At 53.1% G+C, this 26,772-nt stretch overlaps 1 protein-coding gene across 1 annotated transcript; it reads left to right on the forward strand.

Moving 5' to 3' along the window:
* The first annotated feature begins 3,402 nt into the window (after window positions 1-3,402).
* On the forward strand, window positions 3,403-25,706 carry Sdc1 (syndecan 1). Its single transcript, XM_075984000.1, has 5 exons — window positions 3,403-3,823; window positions 22,139-22,220; window positions 23,056-23,534; window positions 23,985-24,120; window positions 24,291-25,706. Exons 1-5 carry the CDS (start codon window positions 3,758-3,760, stop codon window positions 24,458-24,460), a joined length of 933 nt encoding a protein of 310 aa, XP_075840115.1. The 5' UTR covers window positions 3,403-3,757; the 3' UTR covers window positions 24,461-25,706.
* Window positions 25,707-26,772: the final 1,066 nt, after the last annotated feature.

The following is a 26,772-nucleotide window of genomic DNA, read 5'->3' on the forward strand; positions in this document are numbered from 1 at the left end:
CTGGGATTTATGCACCTACTGGTGAGCCCAGGAATCTCGTTAGAGTCCAGCCCAGCCTACACTTCTTCGTCATTTCTAGGGTCCTGCTTTGTGTAGATAAAATGCTTAGTGTTTTACATGTGTTATGTCAGAATACTTAAGGAATTTGCCTAAAGTTACAGGGAGAGTGGACAATAAGATTGTCATGTATGGCCGGGCGGTGGTGGTGCATGCCTTTAATCCCAGACAGGCAAGTTTCGAGGCTAGCTTGGTCTACAGAGCAAGTTTCAGGACAGCCAGAATTACACAGAGAAACTCTACCGGCAAAACAAACAAACAAACAAAAAAAACAAAAACAAACAAAAAACCCAAAAAACAAAACAAAACAGAAAAAACAACAACCAAACAAACAAAACAACCCAAAACAACCGACTGAACACAGAGGCTGTCTTCTGTGGTTCTTATCTCCAGACCTTTCTTATTATCTACTTTTTTGTTTATTTGTTTTGTGTTTTGGTATTTCAAGACAAGGTCTCACTACACAGCTCTGACTGTCTAGGAATTCACTGTGTAGACCAGGCAGGCCTCAAAGTCATAGAGATCCACCTGCCTTTGTCTCCCAAGTGCTGGGATTAGGGGCATATACCATTATACCAGGCTATATACATTATATACATTTTTGTTTTTGTTTTTTTGGGGGGTTTTCAAGACAGGGTTTCTCTATACCTTTGAAACCTGTCCTGGAACTAGCTCTCGTAGACCAGGCTGGGCTCGAACTCACAGAGATCCTCCTGCCTCTGCCTCCCAAGTACTGGGATTAAAGGAGTGCGCCACCACCGCCCGGTTATATACATTTTAAAAAAACATTATGGACATTAATAGATGTATGTACACATATCACTATGTGTAGCATATGTTCTATATATTAGACATTTTTACCTAAAACACACATTTTGCCTCAAAATAAGTTTTGGAAAGCTTTGCATGCCAGGAGTTAACCATCTTCATTTTAGAAATACTACACAGAATTCAAATGTGGGACCACACACAGTGATTTCACTTTCTCTTCCGTGATGGACGTTAGCAATGCCCTCTGAGACAGTGGGAAGAACGGCCTAGAGAAGTCAGTCTTCGTTGGTGAGAGGGCTGGTGCATTTTCAGCTGGACAGATACAGTCAACCTCCCTTGGAAGAGACGAAGAGACGTTAGGTTCCCATGCAGGTGCCCCTCCCATGCAGCCCTACAGTCAGGTGCTAAACTTCCCACCCACTCACCACCAGTTGCTACCTCAACCAAGAGTGGGCATGTCTCCCAGTGGGAAGCCATATGTGTTTGTAGGAAGAATAAGAAAGTGACCCATAGATGATCGGCTTGTCCTTGGAGGAACTTTGTTAAGAAAGAAAGAAAGAAAGAAAGAAAGAAAGAAAGAAAGAAAGAAAGAAAGCAAGCAAGCAGCAGACTTAGGGATTCACCAACGATGGAAAGGAAAATATTTAATAACCCATGCAAAGCAAGATGGCCTTGTCTGAGGCCCTCTAGCCTCAGGAAGGCTAGAGACTTTCTTCTAAGCCAGGCATTAATTTCCTAGTATCCAACTCTTTTTGCTTTATTTATTTATTTTTTCAAAACAGGCTTTCTCTGTGTAGCCTTGGCTGTCCTAGAACTTGTTCTGTAGATCAAGCTGGCCTCGAACTCACAGAAATCTGCCTGCTGCTGCTTCCTGAGTGCTGGGATTAAAGGTGTGTGTCACCACTGCCCAGCGAGTTCTCAGTCACCAGCCCCCTCTCTGCACAGGCAGAGGTAATCAACCACAGCAGTGTGTATTGGCTGTAAGAGGTGCCAGCAGGAATGATCCCTTAGATGTAAGGGGTGGTAGAGGCAGAGGCACTCTTGTGTACGGAGGGCAGGGAGGTGTCTGGGCTCTAAGGCCAGTAGAGCTATCACCTCCTTTCTCTGTATATGCCTTTTTTTACAGCCTCTTTATAGGAGTCCTTTTCCTTGTCTGCCCCCAAACAGACTCATGGATCGGAGGTAAATTTATTCAGTTTGAAGGAAACATCAAACTGGTCATGTTTAGAACATGAGACATCCCCGCCAATCCCTTCCTGTTCCATTTCCCCCCCTATTTTGAGAGGACCAGAAGGTAACATACCAGGTTGTCCTATTTTTTTTCTTCTCCGTATTGGGTTGGGAGGATTGAAGAGCTGACTTCAGACCCTGGAGCCAGCCTCCAGGAGGGACCTGCTTTTGGGGTCTTAGGCTTCCCTGAGCCTTGCTATTAGGGTGCTCCTTACCAAGACCCCGAGGATCCAAGCAAGAATTCAGCATGATCTATAGCCCATAGATAGACCTGGGTAATTTGGGACCTGCTTGCTAAGGGAGAGTTTTCCGATGTCATACACTGTTGAGTGCTGGGCTATGGGCCACTGCTGGAGGCCTCTGTGGGGGGGGGGTGTTGGGGTAAAAGTGGTTACTAAACTTCCAGAAGGCGGGCTCCATAGTGTAGTCTCTACACACTGGAGACTTCTAAGAGCTTAAGGTGTCTTTAGCCCTGCCCAAGGAACAAGGATGAAGAAGATGCCGTCTTTGGCCTCTGCCTTTCAGGTACGAAGGTCCTTTGGCACCATCTACAGATTGAAGGCAAGACAGGGCCAGTTCTTCCCCTTTGCTCTCACTTCAGTTTACCACTCCCGCAGGCTCTCTCGGCTCTTTCTTTTTTTAATTTTTATTTTTTGACTGACGTGCTGGAAGGGTGTTGGAAACCGTGGGGTCCAGGCCCCATAGAGAATCGTTAAGGAACAGGAACTCAACTGGAGCTCCTCAGATGCCTGAGGTCACCTGGAAACAAAGAGACCATTTATTTTTTTCCTTTGGTCTTCGGCTACGAAGAGAGAGCGCTTTGTCTCTTATAGAAAGACAACAAAAACTTAAACAAAACAAAACAAAAAATCCAGCTCTTCCAGAGAGCTTTAAAAGACCCAGAGTTCCCAACACTTTGCGGGTAAAGGCTCCAAGACACCAGGGGCCCATCCTCAGCCGGTGGGGAGGTGGGAACAACACATCTGTCCTTCGGTTTATATATAGCCTCATCGCTGTGGGGCTCCGTGGTGGCCCCCAGAATCTTGCTCACCTGGAGGGCGTTGGGCTCCCTCATCCAGAGGGCGCTGCAACCTAACACGCAGGGGACCAATAATCGCCCTTCTCCAGGGCAGCGCTTCAGTACTCCGGAAAAGGCCGTAGTAGTAGATGCATCTGGGTCTCCATCAACCACTCATCAAGGAAGACACCACGCGGGAATCACAGATAGCCCGCACCAGTGCTCAGGGAAAGAAGGCAGGGCTCAGACCGGCGGGAGCTCAGGAGTGGGGTGGGCTTCGATCCTAGGAGGCGTGGAAGGGGTGGGGCGCTCCAAGGGGGCGGGGCAGTCAAGAGGGCGGGGCCCAAGGGGTGGGGACTGGGGCTACCCAGGCCCGCGGAGCTGGGGGTGGGCAGCTAGTTTTTGCAACGGCTAGGAGCCTGTGGGTTTATTATAAGGCGGAGCTCGGCGGGAGAGGTGCGGGCCAGAGCAGACAGAGCCTGGCGCAAAGGAAGGGATCTGGCAGTTGGAAGCTGACTCCAGCCGGAGGAACCTGCAACCCTCGCTCAGGACAGCAGCGTGCTGGGCAGGCGTTCGGGACAGCAAAGCGCAGCGCAATCAGTAGAGCGGTCCCGCAGCTCCGCGCAACCCGCAACTCCGATCAGCGCAGCCTGCCGAGCTCCCGCCGCCGGTCTGGGAAGCATGAGGTGCGCGGCGCTCTGGCTCTGGCTCTGCGCGTTGGCGCTGCGCCTGCAGCCTGTCCTCCCGGTGAGTGTGGCCCGGGGCAGGGCTGGAAGGCGGCGGGAAGCCTGGACTCGCCACCCGCCGATGCCGTGCAAGCGGCGGCACGTGGAGGGGGAGGGGAGCGGGGACTTCTTCCCGCGCTGCCTGGCGGATCCAGGGATGGTGAGCCCTTAAATAAGGACTCCTCTCCCAATTCCCTCCACGGTCCGTGGGTGCCACGCGAGTCCCACAGCTTGTGGTAGGGGCTGGGGCGTCCCGCAGAGTGGAGCCTTCACTGGTTCCCGGCTCCCAGTTAAGTAAAATGACTCCACATGGGTCTGAGTCCGCCGGCCTGTGGCGGCGCCTGGAGTCACTCTCTCCCGTGGCTGTCTCGCTGGCCACCTCAGCGGCCTGGTCTCCGCCAGTGACCCGAAGGGATGCAGTGGCCATGGCCACAACGCTCTTTCCGCAGACCCTAATTCAAACCAGACTGCGTCGGCTGCGCCCCCAGCGCCGGGGAGCCCGGGCGCCCGGCCCTTTGCACCCGGACAAGTTTGGGCGCAGCAGAGCCGGCGTGGGAGCGGGAGGGGGCGGACGTGCGGGTTGCCGGAGGGACCGGGATCAGGACTGTGCGTGGGACACAGGAGGGATGCGTGGGGCCCTTGAGTTTTTCTCTGGCTGTCCCAGGTGAGCTGGGCCGAGCCGGCAGTGGGAGACTCCGGGAAGTTGGCTTCACAACGCTAAAGACCCTAAGAACCTAACTTTGGGGTCGCTGAAGTTGTGCTGCCCCCCGGAGGGCCTCCTCCGCATGGCCAGCGCTGGGGACCCTCCCCGCGAGTGGACCCCGGTACGGCTCTTCCCCTCCCCCGACTCGGCTTTGTGCTGAAGCCGCGCGCAGGGAAGGCGGGTCCCTTGGCCCGCCCAGTAGGGCCGCGGGGAAAGAGGGACGAACGTGGAGCTGGCGATTGGTGGGGGGAGGCCTCTGAGTAGGATGCCGCCATCCACCTTTGACGGGGGTCGGTCTCTCTAACGAGCGACTTGGCCGACAAAGAGCTTGTCGAGGGTCCCCAGAAAGTGCTCTCCCGCCCCAGACGCCGTCCGCTAGCCCGCCTTCCCCAACGGGGGCGCTTTGTTCTCGGCCCCTGTAACCCTTCCCTGGGAACCGCCCCGCAGCGCCGGCCCTTGACGTGGGCCGGGTCCCGGGTCGCCGCCAGGTGTCAGCGCTGCCCGCCGGGTGTCCACGCCCCTAGCCCCCGCACCCACTATGGAGTACCGGGGGTCCTTTCGACTGGCCGGCTTGACCATCCCCCTGAGAGGCAGAGGCGAGGTGCCGAGCCTCAGGCTTTATCCTTTCCGGAAGTGGCAGTCTCCCACCGCCACATCTGGTCTGCTTAACTTCGATAGTCCTGGCAAAGAGAGGCACGTGCACAGGGAGGGAGAGCTGAGCGCTGATAGACACCCAGGTCGTGTGCATATCAAGTGGCACCTGGACACATCCCCGATCACTGCTAATGGGCATTGTCTTCGCCGCTTCCCAGGTGACTCCATCACTCTGGAGTCCGAGAGGACCTCGATACCTATCAAATTGCAAATGAGTTGGGGGGCTGTAGGGTGCTGAATCAAGGTTCTCAGGGAGGGATATGGTTTCCAAACTGAGTCTTCGTTGCACTCCCTGCTTTAAGGTCCAAGAAATTGCTCTTGAGGGTTGTGGTTTCTGTGGGACTCAGATCATGCCTGGAATCAAAGTTACCACTGTGGAGAAGAAAGTGGAGCCGCTTGGCTTGTCTCCCTGACCCGCCTGGCATTACCTCCTCCAGCCCGACTCTCCAGGCCCAATGTGAGGCCTCACTGGGGCAGTAGAGATGCTGTATTGCATTTCTTTGTAGCCAGGATCTGAAGAGGTGTCGATCGCTTTCCTGCTGTGTTTGGTGAGGCAGATATTCCTGTGAACTAGGGCCCTCAAGCTCCCGTTATCACGGCTGGGTAGGCAATTGGCGGCCGTTTCTCTATGGACTGTGTTTCCTTTCTGGCCTGGGAGCTTGAGCCCTCTAGGCAGACCCAAGGTGAGAGACCTCCAGACCTGGGAGGGCTTCCTGGAGGAAGGGTTTGAGCTGAGTCTGAGCTCAGTCACTGTCTGAGCTTTGGGGACAGACTCCTACTTGAAGACAAGGGTGTACTCTTTGCTTCTTATTTTATAAAGTTGGGTTTGTTCTCTTCCATAAAAAACAAAATATCATGTTGGGTTAGAAGTGGGTACATAAGACTGAGGGCATTTCCAGAGCGTCCCCCCCCCAATAATGAAAGCAGTTGGGATTTGCTTTAAATGGAAGCAGATACCCAGAGGTTGCCAGAGATCTTGTCCCCTTCCGAGGGCTCCCTTAGCTCCTGTGGGAAGCAGGTCAGAACACCTCTGGGGACCAGTGAGTGGGACAGAGAGGGACTGTTGGGTGTCTGCCTTTGAATGGGCCAGGGGAGTCTTGCTGCGAACCACTCCCCAGAGACTGCAACAGGTTTGTCTAAACTGTCCCTCAGTGTGTGTGTCCCCATGGTCTTTTGTTTCAGCTATGTAAGGAAAAAAAGTCACTCTGAAATAGTTCTTTGCTGTTTTTTCTTCTTTCTTTCCTTAATTATTTGGACTAGTAGAGACATTTCCCCGGAGGTCTGGCAGAGTGGGAGGGAGTGGGGGAGGATGGGCCCAGCCTTTGGAGGTGATGTCACTGCTGGCTTCAGCTCCCCAGAGAGGGTGGAGCTGGTTTTAGCCTACCTGTGGCTCCTGATGGGCCTCAGTAAAACCTCATTAACACACATTGGTGGGGAGCAGGGCCTGGAAAGAATGACAGGAAAACTTGGTTTTTGCAGTACTTTCTAGACGCCTCCATCCCCCCTCCTCCCAGAGCTGCAGCAGAATTTGGGATTCCTGAAATCCTCTGAGAATGTATCATCATGGTAGTCAGACGCTTTTCCCTGAGTTAAAATCGCCTCCTTACAAAGTATCCTTTTTTGTTGTTGTTTGGAGACAGGGTCTCCGTTATTGTAGCACTAGCTGCCCTGGAATTCACTGTGTAGACCAGGCTGTCCTAGAACTCACAGAGATCCACCTGCTTCTGACTCTTAAGTGCTGGATTTTTTTTGTTTGTTTGTTTTGTTTTGTTTTTCGAGACAGGGTTTCTCTGTAGCTTTGGTGCCTGTCCCGGAACTAGCTCTTGTAGACCAGGCTGGCCTCCAACTCCCAGAGATCCGCCTGCCTCTGCCTCCCGAGTGCTGAGATTAAAGGCATGCACCACCACTGCCGGGCTTAAGTGCTGGATTTAAAGATGCATGCCACCGCTCCCTGCTTTTACAAAGCATTCTTTCTTGGAGCAGAATTCTGAAACCCTTATTTCCTCTCCGTTATCCTCAACAATAAAAGGCTAGTTGTTTTTAATCCCTCCTGATGCTAGGCCCCCTCTTCATGATGCCAGGTCAAGCAGTCTCCTGGTTCTGTGCGGCTCTGCAGAACATGGTGTCCTCGTGCCTGATGGTCTTTACTCTTAACTGCCCCTTTCCTTCTTATACTCTGGTAGTGACACTGGTGTGCCCAAGCGCAAACACATTTTCTCTTCAATTCTGGTTTATTTTCTTTAGCAGGCCAAAAAACAAATCAGATTCGTTATAATTCTTACAAGAACAAAGGTCTCACCTTTGGGTGACTCTCAGGCTGTGTGAATTTGATACCCCTCATGGATCTCTGTTGAGGTCGCTGCAGTGTGGTGGTAGACTGGACAAAAGGGAGCTGCCACCCCTACAGTCTTGGACCTGGAGTGATGTGGAGGCACTAGCTAGGTGAAGGACTTAGGGACCTCCCTCAGTGAAGACGTGTACACAGTGCCAGGAAGCATCCGTGAGCATGAGCCCGGGTTCCCTAGACGCCTCTCCTCTTTGAGTTTTGGGCTCCAGCTACCTTGGACTAACAACGCTAGCTCACTCTATGTGTTGATTAGCAAAGGCCTTTGTTTTTGTTTTGAGACCGATTCTCAACTCTGTTGCCTAGCCTGGCCTTGATGTCTTAGCCATTCTCCTGCCTCGACTTCCAAAGTGCTGACATGACAGACATGAGCCCACCGTGCCTGGCTGGGACTCTTAGCTTTGGTCTTTCCCCCCTTCTCTTCAGCGTATGTTTCTAGTCCGTGTTCTACACAGTTGAGCCCCCATGCTGTCTGGCAGGTCAGAAACAGCTTTGGATCAAGTAGCACCCCATACTGAAGCTCAACTCTGCCACTAATTTACTATGTAATCTTAAGTGACTCACTTTCCACTCTGCCCATCCTCGTCCGCAGCACAGACGTCGCCGTACCTGTTCTTTCTGCCCTCATTCTGTCATTTGCGCACTCATTTCCTCAGAGATGGTGTGAAAGTGCCTGTCCTGAAAGTGCCCGAGGAAAGACAGCTCTTGATACTAGTTAAGGTTACCTTTAATTGCGTGCTTGCTGCTTTTCCTCCTGTCCAGCTTAGTCTTTCCTCCTCAGCCTTTATGATCCACACCATCGCCTCATCTTTTGAATGGGGAAGAAACGGCTTAGAGAGGCCAGCCAGCCCTCCACAGAGAGGAAAGTGGCAGACACAGGCCTTTTGGTATGAGGTTGCATGTGTGTGCTTGCGTGTATATGTATACACTTAAGTATATGTATGATATAAATATACTGTAGCGTTGTCAGTGCCTACAACCTCAAGACACCCTGCATATGAGGTCTGGCTGAGCCCTGTGAGGCCCTGCCTGGTGTTTCCAGATCTTACTTGGTTGTGAGCACTTTGTGTAGAGGGGGCACTTGGCTGGACTGAGTTGGCCTACACTGTGCCTTTGGGCAAATCCTGGGTATTGGGCAATACCCTGGGCCTTGTTTGGGTGTACCTGATGGTTGCTTGGGTACAGGCAAGAGCTCTTCATAGAAAGGCAAGATCAGGAGACAGCAGTGGAGTCCTGACAGTGGGCAATGTGTACCCTAGGTTACACAAAGTTCACACGCTGTTGACTGAGTGCCAAGGAGTCTGTCTGGGAGGGGCATGGAGGACACACTTACAGATTTAGCAGAGCCTTTGTAAGCCTTGGGGAGGTGGGTATCCTGGCCACAAGACTTCTGGCTCCTATGCTGCACGCTCCTTCTGGCTCTCTCCAATGCCGGGGCTATGATAGGGGAGTGTTTTGGACATTAAGTTATGTCTAGTCCAGTCCCAAAGCTCACAGAACATACTGTTTCCTAGTTGCCTTTTTTTTTTTTTTTTTGCCCCAATTCAATGATTTTGAAGTGCTGGGTTTGGAAATTCCCCTGAGAGCCTGCTTTAGTGCATGCAGAGGGAAAATACTGGAACAGGAAGTCTAGAAAGAGCGCTTTCACCTCCAGGACCTTGTGCCCTGGAGCAGAGTCAGCACGGTGTCATTTCCCTATTGGTTATTCCAGGAGAGACTGAGTGTTAGGTGGAAATGCACTTCCTAGAACCTTCTATCGAGAATGACAGGAGTACCCTGGCAAGTGCCAAAAGTGCATGGGTATTTGTCTTTTACCATAAGCAGATAGCTTCTGGTGCAGACTGTAGACACATGAGGTCCTTAGAGTGAGACCCAAATTTGGTGCCGTTTCAGCTACAGAGGGACATTGAGGGTGGGGCTGGGCAGCCCGCTCGCTCTGGGATGGCTTGCTTTGTAGATACAGGATACTGCTGCCTGTTCTGTAGGAGCTTTCCAGATTACTTCCCCATTGTTGATGCTGGGGAAGCCCTGGCAAGGGGTGGGTATTGGAAGAGGGGCATCCCACCGCCTTCTATGTGCTGTGTGATTGGGGAGTCTGGAGGCCTGGTGAAGGCTGCAAGTGGAGGCAGGTTTCACATGACTGGGAAGAACTCAGGAGGAAGTCTTTGGACCACTGACAGGTGGGTGTGGTGGTGTTGGTCTTGGTGGTAGACTAACTCTCCTTTTAGAGATTTGCCTAGGAATCTTTCCTGCTGACTCTGGAACTCGGAGGCTTCCAGAGGTAGCTCTGCTGGGAGCCTCTCAAGGGTCTCAGACTGTCTCCTGGTGTTTGTGGCTTCGTGGGCTGCCTAATTATATAGAGAGGTTACGTTTCTCTGGCCTCCAGCCCTGGGAAAAGTTCTGCCCAGTGACTCACCTGAGGCCTGCAGCCGTGTGTGCACTCAGGCACACAGGCATGCTCAGGGGCTGCAGCCATGCCTGCACAGCCCTGGCGGTCTCTTTCCACCAGGCTTTCCTTTGACTTCTTCAGCAGTGGTAGAAACATCTGGGAAACCTGGTCACCTCTTATTTGCAGCCCCCTCCTTTTCTGGGTGCCTTCCCCCTTCTGAACTGCGCATCTGATGTTCTTTGTATCCCTGGCTTAGAAACATGCAGAAATTATTCCTTTCTTTGTCCTAGCCTTGTCCCTGACTTCCTTGTGGTCCAGGTAAGTAGTTGACCCTCTGGGCCTGTGACATCTGCTCCAGGACCTCTTCCTTCCCACTGCTGCGTCTTTAAGAGTCATGCGCTAGCAGTGAGACCTTGTCTTGGGATAGGTAAAGGTGGCCCTGCAGGACCTCCCAGACTGCTTTTGCTCTGTCCTTATTCCTTCTGGAGACTCATCAGAGACAACTGGATGCTCCAGGGGTCTCAGGAGAGACCACTCTGGAAACAGAGGTGAGGCAGGTTTTCAGATCTGTGCCCTTGGCATTCATTGTGGGAACTAGAGTGGATGAAGCCCTCTGGGCCAGGTCAGACTGGAGGTGGAGGCCAGGTGCTGTTCTCCGCACCCACACCCACACCCAGGCACCCTGGCATCCTGGCATCCTCCCCAAGGTCCGCTCATCAGCAGGAATGAAAGCTGTGCCGGGCAGGTTGGGGCAGTGGGCAGGTGGGCGTGTTTATCACTGCGTTCATCAGCTGAGTCACGATGCCAGGCCCCATGAATCCTCCCTGGAGACTCACCCAATCCACCTTGACCCACTGGCGCCCACTGGCATGAGGTGGGGTGGGGCAGGGCAGTGAGACAAGACAGGCCTCGGGGGGCCGAGAGGCAAAGGGGAATTCATTGTCTTCGGGTGTTCATGACCTATCCTGGCTGTGTCACAGGGCTTGTGGGCGTCTCAGGTGCCACCTGGGTCTCTGCTGCCCTAGGAGGATTCTGCCTGAAATGCCAACCTGGCTAGAATACCTGTTGGGGGTACCCAGGGAATGCACCAAGGGAGAGTGCCCGTCTGTGGAGTAGACCCACCATAGTAGACTAGAGACAGTGGTGAAGGGCATTCGAGACTCAGCCCTCTCCTGGGTCTCCCTGGCCAGCTGGAGGGTTTTATCTCAGAGTTTCACAAGCCCTCATAAGATCTACTTGGGAGCCTAGACTACGAAGCAGACTTTGTTCAAGCTTTTAGACTTGCCAGCGTTTTGGCTATGGAGAGTGCTTGGGGGGGGGGTCTCGTAGATGGGGCGTCAGGAAATACAAGATGGCCTTGTGCCTCTGTCTCCAAGGATGGTAAGAGAAGCCTTCCAGTACAATGACAGGGACGAGATACCTTTATCTTTCCCACTTAGGTCTATCCCAGATTTTTATGTGGCCACAGAGGCCCCGTTCTGTCTCATGGAAGAGCAGGAGCTGGGCCTGATGCCCGGATCTGCTCACCTATAGCCATTGGGCAAACCAGGGGAGGGGGACCCAGAACTGGAAGGCTGAGAACACTAGTCATGGGGTCCTAGGATGGGGCTTCTTTGGGGGAACTTGGGGACTGATGTCTACCCTTGGCATCCAGTGTGTGCTGGTCCTTGGTTGCCATACAGCAGTGGCTAAGGATGTTCCTGGGGCTTCACTGGTTGGGGACATGATTGTATCGGAGGGGCACAGAGTGATGCTAAGGTATTCTCTGCAGCAGCCCTTGGCCTCGCTGCTGACCCGGAAGCACTCAGACCTTGGAGGTCCAGGTTCCTAGGAGAGTTCCAGGTGGATATGGGGGTCAGGTTTGGGCTCGCAGGGCCCCAGGCTGTAGAGTGTCTAAGGAGCCTCCAAGACCATTGTGGGAGCGTGGAGGCTGACGTCATTTCAGCTTCTCCCAGAGAAAACTGAGGGGTGTGGTACAGTGTTCCCAGGATGGCATGTTGGGGAGCGATGGGGCCCTTGTTTCCGGGCCTTAGGTTTGGTCTGTGGGCTGTGTGGTCTCCCCTACCTCCCTGCCCTTGCCCTCTGAAGGGCATTCCAAGTAGGCACCGCGTTCCCTCTGTTCCCCCACCCCCAGGAGGAGGCTGGCCCGGATTGTAACTTCCTAGAAGTGGTCCTGAGGACTCCATTGGTGGATCTGAGGCAGGACAGGCCGGGCATCCACTGGACTCACCGGCCACCTGTCTTTCCACAGAAGTCTGGGTCTGCCTACCTTTGGGTGTCCAAGCTCACTCGTATCTCCGGGGCTTGAATAAGGGGCTCCTGGAGTATTAGCTGGCTTCTTCACCCAGGGTAGGTTAGAGAGAAGTGTAGGGTAGAATCTGGCCCACCTGGACTACATCCTGCCTTTTTTGGTTCCTATGCCATCTTGCACATAACTCTGCTAAGCCTCAGTTTTCACACCTGGGAAATGGGGTCATACTATCCTGCCTGGAAGGACTTTTGAATATGTGAAGTGGTTGGCATTCTCTGTCGTCTGGCAGGAGCTCAGACTATAGGAGCACTGAGTATGGGCTACACCAGCGGCTGTGCCCACGTAGGAGAGTGTAGATTCTCCTTCATGTGAATGACCCTCCTGGTCTTGCCCCGCGAGTGTTATTGTCACAGGGTCTGCAAACACGGCTTTTTTCCTTCCTCAGAAGCCCAAACCTTTTCTGACAGTCCAGACTTTCATCTTCACTGAGTCTCTCTATGAGGCTGGGCCCTGACGTGAGCTGCATGGGCTGGGCTATCAAAGGCGGAGGAAACGGGGAAACACAGGCACCAGGGAACGGTTAGCGGGAGGCTTGGGGGAACAGGGTTCCAGTTGTAGGGATCTGTAGGTTACCTTGAGAGGAAGCAGGTTTTCTTTAGACGCAAACACACTGGGCCAGAGTGCAAGGTGGGTGGAGGCCCTTGCCCTGAGCCCACTCAGTGCTGGTGAGGGCTGCTCTTCTGTGGAGTAGGGCTCTGGGCTGCGTTGTGATGATGACTGGGGTCTGACGAAGCAAATCTGCCTGGCCTTTCTTCACGCTGACGAGTGACTGTCCCCTTTGCCTCAGTGTCCACACTGTGTAAAATGGGTACAGCACGAGGGCCCGAAAGTGGCTTTAAAGACAGGTTAGCTAATTGAGGGAAAGTGCTCAAACCGGTACCCCACGTGTTACTCAAGAAAGAGTGGCTGCTGATGACTGATTTCCTAAAGTCTGGATTTGCTTCTGTGCCTCATGTGACCCCCAACAGCCCGGGTCACGTGACGGCTACAGCCTGGGTCAGGTCCTTAGTTTCTCCCACCCACTGCTGGCCCAAGAACCTAGGTAGCTGAAGGCTGCCCCCATATTCCCTGTTAGTCACCTTTGTGTCAAATACAAAGACTGTGTGCTTGTGCGAGCCTCCAGCCTCTCCAGGCTGTGAGGTATCAGTGAAAGGGCCTAGGGTGTTTTGTTCCTGTGGGGCTGGGGCTGGTCCAGGAACTGAGGAACCTACCCATCCTTTCAGCCACAGGCTTCCCTCAGAGAGTCTTACCCTGCAGACTAGCCCACCCTGCCATGGGACCCCTCCCAGAGTGCTCTGCCTTCTGCTTGCTTCCCAGTGGCTTTGGGGTGTCTTTTCTGTCTGAATTGTACTTTACATACGTGAGAGGGGGAAGGCACAGACATTTTGTAGTTCAAGAGGGAAGGGGAGTGTAATATATTTCCTGGGTGTTTCCGTCACCTGCCTCCTGACAAAGGCTATAAAGACGTTTGCTCTTGGTCCCTTCTAGTCTCCCTTTGATAATCTTTTTCGGTTACAGCTCCTACCCAACTGTAGAACCCCAGTTCCCAAATCGGCCCCTCCCCCATAGGAAACTGATTGTTCTAATGTGAATGACTAGTACCCCTTAGTCCCTCCCACGGGCATTTTAATTTTTTTCGGGAGGGCATTGCACAACTGCAGGGACTCAAGAAGAGAGATTTGGTGGTTAGAGTTGGAGTCGCGTCCCCACCCTCCCAGCTGGAGCCCTGGCTGCTGCAGGTGTGTCAAGTGTCTGTGTCTCTGAAACCCAAGGACACTTTATTTAGCCAGTTCAGGGGTCAAATGGCCAGAGAAGTCCAGGAGGCACAGGTGTCGGGTCCCCATGCCCCGCTGAGTCTATAATCAGCTAGGTAGCAGGTTTTGGGGGTGCTGGCAGCCTAGGGGTGATCATGGTGAGGGTTCCTGCACTGCTCTCTATCCTCCAGACTCGTCAGTCATCTCCAGTCCCTTGGCCCTGGCCAGCAAGATGTGCCCAAGGGAAGCCGAGAGGACCCAGTTTCTCTTTAGGTAGTCTGGGGTCAGGACGATGGTGGGGGTGGGGTGGGGGACAGTGCAAATGCCTTGGCTGCCCCTTTCATCTACACAGGCTGTTACCCAGAGAGCCTCCTGGGCCTGCTCTTTGGAAGTGGCAAGAGATGGCATCAAGTCACTGTGTCTAGTGTCCCTGCCCTCCACCTAACCACCACTGTTGGATGTCATGTTTGTGGTCTGCTGCCCGTCACTTCAGTCACGATGGTGTCTGGTTGCCCCTTGAGAATGAGCTGACCCGCCCAGCCGGAGAACATTTAGTATACAAGTCGTAGGTTGGACCCTGGAAGCCCTCTTGCTAGCGTTCTGTCAAATCCCTGTGGTATATGGATGGGTAGCCGAGTCAGGTTTGTTCCAAGAAAGGAGAGCCCAAATTATAAGACATCTTTTTTTCTTTCTTTCTTTCTTTCTTTCTTTCTTTCTTTCTTTCTTTCTTTCCTTTTTTTTTTTTTTGGTTTTCTGGAACTAGCTCTTGTAGACCGGGCTGGCCTTGAACTCACAGAGATCCTCCTGCCTCTGCCTTCCGAGTGCTGGAAAGGCATGCGCCACCGCCTGGCTAAGACATCTTTTTTTTGCTATTTTGGGTTTTCTCATTTTCTCTAAGCATATCCAGCTAGTCAGGGCCCAAGGGCTTGAAGAGAGGTGGTGGCCGTCAGGAGTGGGGTTCTGTCTGGCTCCCTCCAGGAGCAGTATCTGGTAAGAGGCTAGCTGGGCCTTCGCCAGGTGCCCTTGCTCTACACTGACTGAAATCGCGCCCTGCCTGTCCTAGCTGGGTTCTGGCATGAGGGAGCTGTGGAGGAACTGGTCTTCCAGTCCCAGCGCCACACCCAGCTCTCAGCTGAGCCTGCTCAGAGGCTAGTCCTGGCATGTGGACTGTAGGGCAGGTGCCAGCCCCACAGGGAGGTGTGGGCATCAGGGTGTTCGAATGACACTGACCTATTGTGGGTCCCGAGATTGGAGGTACAGGGAAGGGGCCTAGTGCTGGGAGACTTGGCTCTGGCATTGACCTTGGTTTGCCCTCTGATGTTACACTAAAGGGAGATGCTGACCAAAAGGGGTTATTGCAACTGAGAAAGGACACTGTCTCTGCACTCTACCCATTCCCAGGAGTCGCATGACGCACACAGGGTGACTGGCAGGTGTAGAGCAGCGATGGGGATTGCTGAGGTGGGGGAATGTGTGTGCACCCAGGGGATCCTGGGAAATCGGTTCTGTCTGTGGAAATGCTGCCAGGGTCTGGGCCATGGAGGTGCTTCGGAGTCCTGTGCTGCCTAGTGAGGCAGCTGATACTCCTTTTCACCTGCCCGTCCTCGCCTTGGCTCCACCCTGGGTTGGGCCTCTCCCTCCCTCCCTACTGGGTCACCAGTCACCTTCTCTGCAGGTCCCAGCTTGACTGTTGGTGGAGAGACAGAAAGCTGATAAATCATCGTGCCTGTCAGCCGGAAATTTGGGTGTTGCCTCAAGGCACCAGTGGGGGCCCTCCCTCCTGGAGGTGGCTTTAGAAGGGGCGGGGAGGGGGTTTCGGATCTTGAGGCTTCCCTATCGTTTCTTAGGTCCCTGAGAGAGAAGTGAGGGACTGGGCATCACCTCAGCATGAAACTCTGGCCTCTAATCCTCACACATTGTCCAGCATGACCCGTGAGGGCCTTAAAAGAATTCAGGATTATCCAAACAAGCCACGTTATTCCCTACCCACACAGTGAGTCCGGAGACACACAGGGAGCTTCTCAGACACCCAGCGTGGGAGTAGTTGAGCTAGGACTGTCCCAGAGACCCTCATTGGAGATGTTCCACCCTATCGCTACATGCTCCCAACACTTCATCTAGGACTGAGGAAAAGGTGACCGTGGGAAGGAGAACAGTCAAGACCCCAGGCTGAGGACTACCAGGATAGGAGGGAATTTTAGCCATGTTCTTTCTTGTCTGCTCTACCCTTCTGGAGAAACATTGCACCTTGTAGCACAGCTGCCCCTGAGGCCCATCTTTTACCTTTGGGGCACCCTGGGATAGCTCAGTGTCGCTAGCACTAGCATCTTCCCACTGATGTCGGTCACATTGCACTATGGGGCAGCTAGGGTGAGGGTGTTGGGCTAGGAAGCCAGCTGCTTGGGAAAAACAAGGTTGTTCCTGGTTGGCCCTGGCAGGAAGGAGGTCCTTGCTTTCCTTGGTGAGTTCAAGGGCCTTTGGAAGATCGAATGTTCCCTCAGCTCCTTGGTGAAGTAACTCCTTGCACCACGGTGTTTGATGGCTGAGAGAGAAGGCATCAGAAGTAAAGAATAATCTGGAGCCTTCCCAGGTTGCTTTGCTCCTGGCTCTGGCTTACTGAGCTCTCTTGCCCGCTTGGTGCCTTGTCTTTGAACACTGAGTTCAGTCAGAGAACTGGAGTTGAGGTCTTGCCTCCCTCAGCTCCTGGCCACGCATCTGTACCTGGACCCTTGTCTCAGATGTCTGCTCTCGGAGTACAATCTGACATTGTGGTAGTTCTTGGGGTCCCTGGAGACAGGTGGTGGTTTGGATGTCGTTCTCTGGTCATGTGTCCAGTTGCACAGAGGGAGGTGAAATCTAGAATTCTGTATAGCTCAGTGTCCTCAGCACCCCAGAGCTGTGAATTCTGTGGGGAGAGGACTTCCTCATAGCTCTTATTTCCTTAGGTCTAATCAAGACACTGGGGTAGGGGTAGATCTCTTGTATATCGTGAACCTGCTTGAAGCCTCCTGGGGTGCTGGTTATGGCGTGGAGTCTTGGCTGGATGAGAGTGAAAGGTGTTTATCCTGGTGTGCCCGTGGGGCCCGTGTATCCCTGCCCTTCTCAGCGGTGCGTGTTGATTGGACGGAGATCGTGTGACTGGAGCCTGGGCTTCTGGAACAGGTGTGGAGGCCCCAGACTAGCTGGGATCCAGGCTGCCTGGGAATGGCTGTGACCCAACTGCTTTGATAACAGCGGCCCTTTGTCACTGGCTGTCGTGACTAATGGGGCTTGTTGATTCAGTGACTAGGCTCCCACCCACGGAAGCTGGGCTTCTGTCATGGCACCAGGCAGCCACAGACAACCCATAGTTCTCCCTCCCTTTCCCACTCCGTGACCAGACGTTCCCAGCACTGCCCAAGTGAACTGTCTTATTCTCTACTGGGGCTCTTCCTATCCCAGCCCCCAGGCTTCTCCTTCCTGAAGCCCCTGTGGTGAGGCACTGGGTATGTGCTGGGAGCTCTGTTGGGGCCAAGCCCAGTCTATTCCTTCACTTGTTTATACCTTCAAGTTCCGAGGTGATGATTACAGAGTTTTGAAGTTATATTTAATAGCAAAATTCTGTGACCTTAAAATTTTCCTTTTCTCACATCCCATTTTGTGTGTGTGCCTGTGTGTGTGTGTGTGTGTGTGTGTGTGTGTGTGTGTGTGTGCAGACATGCATGTGGAGGGAGGTCAGAGGGCAACTTGGGAAAGTCAGTTCTTTCCCCCTACCATGTGGGTCCTGGGGATGGAACTTGGGTTGTCAGGCATGGAGGTGAGTGATTTACCCTTAAAACACAAGGTATCCAGCCCTATGGAGTCAGTAATGCTTTGTAAGGCCGTGTGATTTAGGTACCACTGGTGCGGTGGTAGTACCTTAGGGCACTGATTAGAAGCCACGGATACCGTTGTTCCTGGTGGATGGGGGCCAGATGGGCATCCTCTCCGAAAGTCCATAATCCCTGAGCCTGGAGACACCCAGTTGGTACTGTGCTTTGGGGCACAGCTGAGGTGGATTCATACTCAAGATGCCACGACAAAGGGCTGGAAGCCAGACTTCCCTCAGCCCTAAGCTGCCAGAACATAGGACTCCATCAGACTGCAGTGCCGGCCACTGAGGGTGGCCTTCCTTCTTGTCAGTGTGGGTGTGGGAGCTGGCAGGAAGTGACTCCGTTAAGCATCCCAGCCAGCCTTCTGCCCACAGCTCCCAACATGCTCTTCGGCAAGGGCTTGCAACTGGAGGTGAACTCTCTCCTGTACCTTGTCCTGACACACATTGAGTCAGGACCTAGTGTGCGCCTGGTACCCACCTGGGTTGCTAGGCAGGGCTAAGCCCACATCTTGCTTCCTGGTGGTACAGCTGTGGTTAAGAAACTGAGGCCATTTTGCTTGAAGCAGATGGATTCAGCCAAGGGAGGTGGGTCTTAGGCCTGGGGTTGGGGAAGAGAGAATTGTTCTGTCTGGTGTGGGGACACTGGCCTAGATGGCCTTGGGTAGGTCCTTCACCCTGGGAGGGGCTGTTTCTTATCTGTCAGAGATGGTAATCTCAGGTGGACCTGGAGGAGCTGCTGGGGAGAGGTGTTGGAACCAGAGAGTGCTGGAAATTCTCTTCAGCTGGAGGGAAAACTGAGGCCTTTGCCTTTTTTTTTTTTTTTTCCTGCACTGGGTCCCTGACTTGGGTATCTCAAGAGGGTCCTTACTACACAGCTCCAGGGGATGCCCGAAGCAGATGTCTACGCCCCATGTTTCTGCCCTCCAAACCTCTAACTTTGAGTTTTCAAATAAGGCAGCTTCCAGGCTCTTTGCTTCAGTGGGAGGGAGCTAAGTGGCCCTGAGTTTCATGGCCCAGACCACGAAATTTTTTCTTACAATGCTATATTTTCTTTGAAAGTTTCGTGTGTGTGTGTGTGTGTGTGTGTGTGTGTGTGTGTGTGTGTGTGTGTGTATGTCTCTACACACCTGTATCCATGTGTGGTGTACATATACCTCAACAGGCATGTGGAAAAGGTCAGGCCAACCTACAGGTACAGGAATCTTTTCCTGTCTTCAGTTGAGTCTCAGGATCAAAGTCGGGTCACCCTTACCTGCTGAGCCATCTGAACGGCTGATGTTTTTTTTTTTTTTTGAGGCCCACAGAGGAGAAAGATAAGACTGACTTGCCTTTACCTCCCTGAGTGAGCAGCAAGAGATGGGAGACTCAATGGGAGTTTCTTTATCCCTAGACATCCCTAACAGTCTGGAAGAATCCAGGTCAGAAGCCATACTGGGGAGGGTCCTTATGAGCCCTCAAGAACACAACAGGCTTCTTAATGGTACCTGAAGTTACATCGAAAACTCCAGTCAGCTGGAACTAGGGGAATCAGGGTTCAGACCACCTCCCCCCACCTCCCACCCTGATTTCTTCACCGGCCGAGATTTTTTTCTTCTCTCCCTTGTGATACCACTATGAAGGTCCCAGCTGAGGGTGGAGATGGGGCAGTCAGGGAATTGCTCCTCTTCCCTTAACAGAGGACAGGGGGTTATAGGATGGGGTTACCCCACCACCATCACCCATTCCCTGACCTGAACCTGGTTTGCTGGTTTCAGTAGAGATTTGCTTTAGAAGCTTGTTGTGTAAACACGATCATAGTGTTGGATAAACTCAGCAAAGCCAGGGGGAACAGATTGCTTCCCTGTGAAGAGCCCGCGTTATCTAGCTCTAAGAGAAGCCCTCCCTTTTGGGAAATTGCTGGCTTTGGGGACTTCTCTATGGAGGGAGGAGGCTAGCTGCCTTATGTCTGTCTGGACCCCACCCCAGTATACATTCGCAGCCTTAGCTACCTCACGTTGAATAAGGTCTGCACCCCTGGTTGTGACTTAGGCTGCCCTAGTTCGATCCGGGACCTCTGACCTATCTCCAGTTCTCCCTCCCACAGAGGGAGTCCATGGGTTAGGAGAGGGTGGAGTTGGGGCCTAGAATGAGGAAGAAGTTTTAATCTTGGGGTCTGTTCCCATCTGGAGGGCGCTGTTCTCTAAGGAGGCAGTCACAGAGATGGCTACCACGGGAATGTGGGGTACCACCTGGAGTAGCATAGGCTTGGTGTGGCTTGACATGTGAGGGGGTGGACTCTCAACTGACCTATGGATGGGTCCAAATGAACGTCGTCTACTGCAGTGGGTTCTCAACCTGTGGGTCGCAACCCCTTTGGAGTCACAGACCAGCTGTTCCCATTACGATCCGTAACAGTAATGCAATTATAGTTATGAAGCGGCAGCGAAATAATTTTATGGGCGGGGTCATCACAGCATGAGGAACTGTATTAAAGCATCACAGCATTGTGCTGTCGCTGCTCATTGGAGCTGAACCCCAGTGAATCAACTCTTTGAAGCTGGGCCTGTCTAAGCTCAAAACCTTTGTCCCAAGGGAGGAGAGCATGCTTTTGCTTTGTGCTTCTAAAGGAAGTTCGGTATGACTAGCAGCTTCTGCACACACTAAACTGCCCTCAGTAGCCTGTAGGGCTTACACAGCTTCTCCCATTTCCCCAACAGCCATGCCTGACTCTTTCTGCTCTGTTCTATTCATGAGTGAGGCCAATAGGGCTCTCTGGGTCCTGCCAAGTTTCCTGGACCAAGGTGACCCTGTTTCCTCGGTGCTAGCTTCAGCTGCACCACTCTGGATGTTCTGTAGAGGCTTAGTGAACCGGCTCTCTCCTGCCTCCTCGTCTCTTGAAATTCCGTCTTGATCCTCTGCCCTCTTGTTCATACAAGCCTCCTGGCACCGGGAGTGGCCACGGACCCCAGAGTCCCTCACCACAAGTCAGGCAGCTCTCACTCGTTGCTTAGAACAACGGGCACAAACACTTGTTACCTACCAAGGCTGTGTGTTCCTCATGTAGAAATTCTGTGACCCTTTTGTAGTGCAGACATTAACGCTGGCATCCATTTTACAGGTGGGGAAACTGAGGCCGTAAGATGCCTAGTGACATTCTTAAGGCCACTCAGCTGGTGAATGACAGAGGTCAGGGGGTCTCAGGGGCCTTTAGTTGAACCATGCACTTCTTTTTCTGTTTTATTGAGACAAGAGTCTCTCTATATAGTCTCTCTATATGGCCCAGAAGGCATGTAGACGAGGCTGGCCTCAAATTTGCTGCAATCTTTTACGTCAGGATTGTAGGCATGCACCACTCCTCCCAGCTGTTTTATTTTTTTCTTTTTTACTCCATTCTTTGTTCTGGTCTGTGCTGGTGCCCTTGAAAGATGGTCTGTACTGAGCTGGGTTATTTGGGCTCCCACATCTCACCTACTTACCTGGGCCTTCTGTACCTGGTGTCCTGGAACCAGTGCTGGGAGCAGCCATGGGCCTGACTCTCTGCTCCTTTCCCAGCCTGCCTAGCTGGGGGCCGTGTTCCACATCCCCCATCCCTGCCCAAGTTCTGTGGGATTGTGTTTGCGCTCCACCACCTGCAGCCCCTTGGAGCTGGAGCCGGCAAGGCAGGCCACATTCCTGCAGCTGCTGTTGCCAAGGAGAGCCCATCCCAGGCCTACCGCCCATTCACTGGAGCCTCCTGAATGCAGGAGTCTTTTCAGATTAGTGTTCACTGTCCCTGGCCCAAAGGGCACCCCGGCCTTTTTTCACTAACAAGACCAGGATACAGTCCTTCCTGTGGTTGAGAAAACGGTCCTTGTGACCAGGCCTGGAGCCACCCTGTGTGGGCAGAGCTGCCTCAGCACAGACAGCTCCGCCATGCCAGGCCTGGCCCAGCTTCTGTGCCCACACCCCAGGGTCTAGCTCAACTGGATGCTGGTTTTCTAAGTATAAATTGTTTCTGGAGGGATTGTGAAAGCTCCCCACTGGTGGCCCCCAAGCATGATTCTCAGGGTGGGATCAGCCTATGACTTTCACAGGGATCGCAGTTTGTGTTCCCTAGTTGGGTCCCCTGACTAGACAGAGTACCCTGGGGTCCCCATACTTGCCCCTCTGCCTGGCACCAGATTAGGTCGCTATAGCATCGGGGATATGAGTAGGACCAGGGGATTCCCGGAGCTGAGAGCTGCATGCAGTGGGTTCCTGCATGTGTAACTGGGATGGTTGGCTGAGCCTGTTCGGCTGCCCAAGACAGGAACTCAGTGATTTGGGGCATTGGCCAAGCTTCATCTCAAACCCCTTTTTGATCTTTTCTAGCAAATCGTGGCTGTAAACGTACCTCCTGAAGATCAGGATGGCTCTGGGGACGACTCTGACAACTTCTCTGGCTCGGGCGCAGGTAAGGTGGACCCAGAACCCTGAGATGGCTGGCTACAGGTCATGGCTAAAGTGTGTGAGCCGGCAGTCACTTAGCTTTAGTGAGCCCCCTTCATTCCCATCCCGCCCTTAGCCATTGGAGTCAGAGGGACAGTGCCCCAGGGAAGAAGCTGGTGTCCAGCTGCACACAGTTTAGCTAAGGGGAACCCCCAGATAAAAAAGTGAAGTGGCTCTAAGACGCCATAGGCAGCATCTAGAGACAACCCTTGGAGAAGGAGTTTGACTCCATTGAGCCTTGGTGTTTCCGTCTGTGATATGGGAATACTTTGACCCACAGGCTCTTGGGAGCTGCAGGTAGCACAGAGTCTGCTGTCTATAGGATTGCCCTCACCTCCTGTCCTTGATTCCATCTGTCTAGGGAAAGAGAAGGCTTTTTGTTACAGCTAGCCTAAGAGGTCTCCCAGGACTGAGGTGGGGAGTATTGAAAAGGGAAGTCGGAGAGGCAGTGGGAAGCAAACCAGAGCAAAGGGCTGGGAGATAAGAGATAAGATGTAGCCATGTGTTCCTGGGCCTTTGGGGAAGAGGGCAGGGTAGATGAGTGTCCTGGTTTAGGGTCCTATCATCTATGACGCCATAGCCCATTCTCCCAGCAGAGCCCCTTCCCGGATTCCTCGTCTCTTCCTCACAGCTGAGAGAGCAGGCTGCAAAAGTGCATCTTTTGTGGCCTTGTTTTCAGAGTTCTGCCTTGGCTAGTTCACCCTGGGGGACTCAGGCCCCCGTCTCCTCATAGCATGAATTTGTCAGGCTTGACACTCGGGGACCTCCCTACCCTGACACCCCCACTTCTGACCCTGCAGGTGCTTTGCCAGACGTCACTTTGCCGCGGCAGACTTCTCCCAGTTTGAAGGATGTGTGGCTCCTGACAGCCACACCCGCAGCACCAGAGCCCACCAGAAGGATCGCCGAGGCTGCCTTCACCTCCATCCTGCCAACTGTAGAGAAGCCTGAGGAGGGAGAGCCAGTGGTGGCGGCAGTGGACACTGGCCTCACCGCTCAGGACAAGGAAATGGAGGTCACCACCAAGCCCAGGGAGACCACACAACTCCCAATCACCCAACGGGTCTCAACAGTCAGAGCCACCACAGCCCAGGCTGTCACATCTCATCCCCACAGAGATGTGCAGCCTGGCCTCCATGAGACCTTGGTTCCCACAGCGCCTGGCCAGCCTGACCACCAACCTCCAAGTGCGACAGAAGGAGGTACTTCTGTCGTCAAAGAAGTTGTCGAGGATGGAGCTACCAATCAACTTCCTACAGGGGAGGGCTCTGGCGAGCAGGTGAGTGACTTTGTATTTCCTGGGTGGCCACTAGTACCTGGCATCTGGCACCTTTCATCCTAATTGCCCTTTAAAGTATATTGTAGTCTTGGCCACAGTGATGGAGTAACAGGGTTCCACCTTCCTCCTGCCCTGAACAAACTGATTACAAGATCAGCAGGAGGCTCCTTAGACATCATTCAAGAGCTAGCCACCCAACGTTACACCAGGATGACTTTTCTCTCTTAGAGCATCCTGGGATTTTCATACAGAAATGGGTGCTTTGTGTCACTCAGGGTGGTGTCTGTGCCAAGGTCCCGAGTGTGATTGCATTCTATGACAGATGGTGGCCTAGGTTGGATGTGTCTGATGTGGGGTGGGAGGGGAACCCCAACAGGGCATGGCAGTGCTCCAGGTTGCTATTGTGTCAATGGCTCCAGCCCGACCTGATCCCAGCTTGGCCTCCTGCAGGACTTCACCTTTGAAACATCTGGGGAGAACACAGCTGTGGCTGCCATAGAGCCTGACAAACGGAATCAGCAGCCAGTGGATGAAGGAGCCACAGGTGCCTCTCAGGGCCTTTTGGACAGGAAGGAAGTGCTGGGAGGTGAGTCTTTCTTTTGAGTAGGTAAGAGAAGGCAGGCTGTGGCTCTGTGGTAGTGTGGGGTACAGCCATCCTTGGCTATGGGGTGGAAGGAGAAGGCGTGAGTACGACCCAGGCCATTTCCTGTGTTGTCCATAGCTGCTCAACTGAGCCAGCCTCTGTCCACTCCCTAGGTGTCATCGCCGGAGGCCTGGTGGGGCTCATCTTTGCCGTGTGCCTGGTGGCTTTCATGCTGTACCGGATGAAGAAGAAGGACGAAGGCAGCTACTCCTTGGAGGAACCCAAACAAGCCAATGGCGGCGCCTACCAGAAACCCACCAAGCAGGAAGAGTTCTACGCCTGATGGAGGAATGATTCTCCCCCCGCCCCTGCCACTCACTAGGCTCCCACTCGCCTCTTCTGTGAAAAACTTCAGGCCCTGGCCTCCCCACCACTGTGTCGCCTCCTCAGCACCCAGACCCTTCCAGCTGGTCCTGCCCGAGCAGTCCCAGGGTGTGCTGGGAATTCATTCTACTTCTTTGACTTCTGCCTAGAAGCTTGGGCGCAAAGGGTTTCTTGCATCTGACCTTTCTACCACAGCCACGCCCGATGTCCACTATTCTGACTTGGTTTCTCCAAACGGGAGGAGACCCAGCTCTGGAGAGAAAGGGGACCCAACTGCTTTGGACCTAGGTAGCCTATTATTACGGCTGGAGGATCCGAGGGACAGGAGAGGGGCTTCGGTTGATATGCCATAGCACTTACCCATAGAAACCGCTATTGTTGGCCATGCTGTGGTAGGGGACGGAGTTCGGGGCTCCTTGGAATTCACTTCACGTTGTGGGGAAGCCTACTTTAGATATCAACTCGTTTTTGCACATGTTTCCTCTAGTTTCTCTGTTCAGAACCCCAGTAGGCTTTACTTCTGGGGTAAGGCAAGTCAATCGACTGGTGTCCCTCACCTCGCTTCCCTAATCTACATTCGGGAGACAGCATCGGGGTCATTCAGACTTTTTCGTTTTTATTTTTAAACCTAGAAGAACCAAATCCGGATGCCAAAATGTAGGCTTGGTTTGTGTGTTGTCTCTTAAGTTTGTCACTCATGCGTGCAACAGGGTATGTATGAACTATCTGTTTGGTGGTCCGTAAGTAGGCTGGCTAGTCCAGGATGCCATGGGGTAGCCACCTCTTGACCAGTCATGCCTGTGTGCATGAACTCAGGGCCATGGCCATGGCCTGGGCCACTGCAACATTGGACGAGCCTGTGTGAGAACTTAACTCCTAGAGCACAGTCGAGGGATGGAGGGGAGAGAAGACTGAAGTGGGGGAGGGGTGCCGAGGGTGTCTAAGACTCTCCCGCCTTTGGTACCATCTCTGGTCACCTTTCTCCTGGAAGTTGACAAGGCGCATCTTGAGTATGGCTGGCACTGGCTCCTCCATCGAGAACCAAGTTCACCTTCAGCCCCTGTGGCCCTGCCCCAGGCTGGAGTCAGAAATCCTTCCCAAAGAGCAAGAGTCTTTGCTTTTGGCAAAACGCTACTTAATCCAATGGGTTCTGTACAGTAGATTTTGCAGATGTAATAAACTTTAATATAAAGGAGTCCTATGAACTCTATTGCTTTTGCTTCTTCTCTGGGCTGGTGGTGTAGACGTAGCCAGCCTTTTCTCAGACCCTGGTAGCTCAGGGAAGCTTGGCTCAAGGCTATGTGCCTCCAATCTCTGAGGGGTAGGATCCTGGGTCCAGGATTCCTCTGATTTTTTGTTTTTGTTTTTGTTCTTTTGGTCAAACTTCTTTTGGAAGTTGGTAGGATCAGCCAAGGTTTTACAGGGCCTGATGTCCGCTCTTCTGAATGGTTTAAGTAGCCAGGACTCTAGCGTAACTTGACCTAGGGTCACTAGGGTCATGCTTGGTTTGCAGAGCAGACACCTGGGACAGGCTTCCTCCCACGTGTTTGCTGGGGCACTTCCGAGGACTCCTCGCTCAACGATGTTCCAGCTGCTGGCAAGGCTGCTCGGGGGCTCAGCTAGACAAAAGACCTGTTCCCTCTGTTTCGTTCCAGGACTTGTTGCCAGAACGTAATGGCTGGATGTGATGTGGGGTGGGGGTGGGGTCAGACCGGAGACAGCGCTCAGCTGAGAGCTTGAGAGACAGTGCCCAAGCCCCAGGCTGGGCTCGTTCGTGTAATTGCAATAAATGGTACGTGTCCATTTGGACAGCAGACTCTTTGGTGGTTGTGGAGTCTCTTCTTGGTTCGGCCATGTCCTGCTCGGTCTGGATTTTGGAATGGGAGTTTAACTGACCTGGGTTCTGGGCTTGGTACCAAATAGCAACAGTTTCTGCTGTCCTCGCTCAGGCCCCAGGGCAGGACTTTGGGCTCACCTTCTCCCAGGACTCCCGGCTTTGCACCTGTCCAGCTCTCTAAGTGTGTCGCGTCAGCTCCAGCTGGATTATCCCGTTCCCCTGGGGTCATGAGCACTCTGCTGTTGCTGAGTTTCAGGGTTTGCTGTTTGTTCTGTTTGCTCATTGTGCAACTCTTAAAACACTCTCACTGGCAAATGGTCTTACGGGGTAAAGGTTTGCAAGTATTGTCTGTACATTGGGAAGAAGTGACGGCGAAAGACCGGCAAATTGAAAAAAACCACAGAACACTGAGGAGCCCCCCCCCCCCGATTATG

Source organism: Microtus pennsylvanicus, chromosome 8 (genome assembly GCF_037038515.1).
Source record: "Microtus pennsylvanicus isolate mMicPen1 chromosome 8, mMicPen1.hap1, whole genome shotgun sequence".
NCBI classification, from domain to species: Eukaryota; Metazoa; Chordata; class Mammalia; order Rodentia; family Cricetidae; genus Microtus; species Microtus pennsylvanicus.

Excerpts from the sequence above, each read along its gene's own strand:
- Sdc1 (XM_075984000.1), top strand. The coding sequence starts at position 3,758 with ATGAGGTGCGCGGCGCTCTGGCTCTGGCTCTGCGCGTTGGCGCTGCGC. Across the intron at positions 22,221-23,055 it reads CTTCTCTGGCTCGGGCGCAG|GTGCTTTGCCAGACGTCACT; the intron begins GTAAGGTGGACC and ends CTGACCCTGCAG. Across the intron at positions 24,121-24,290 it reads CAGGAAGGAAGTGCTGGGAG|GTGTCATCGCCGGAGGCCTG; the intron begins GTGAGTCTTTCT and ends TCCACTCCCTAG.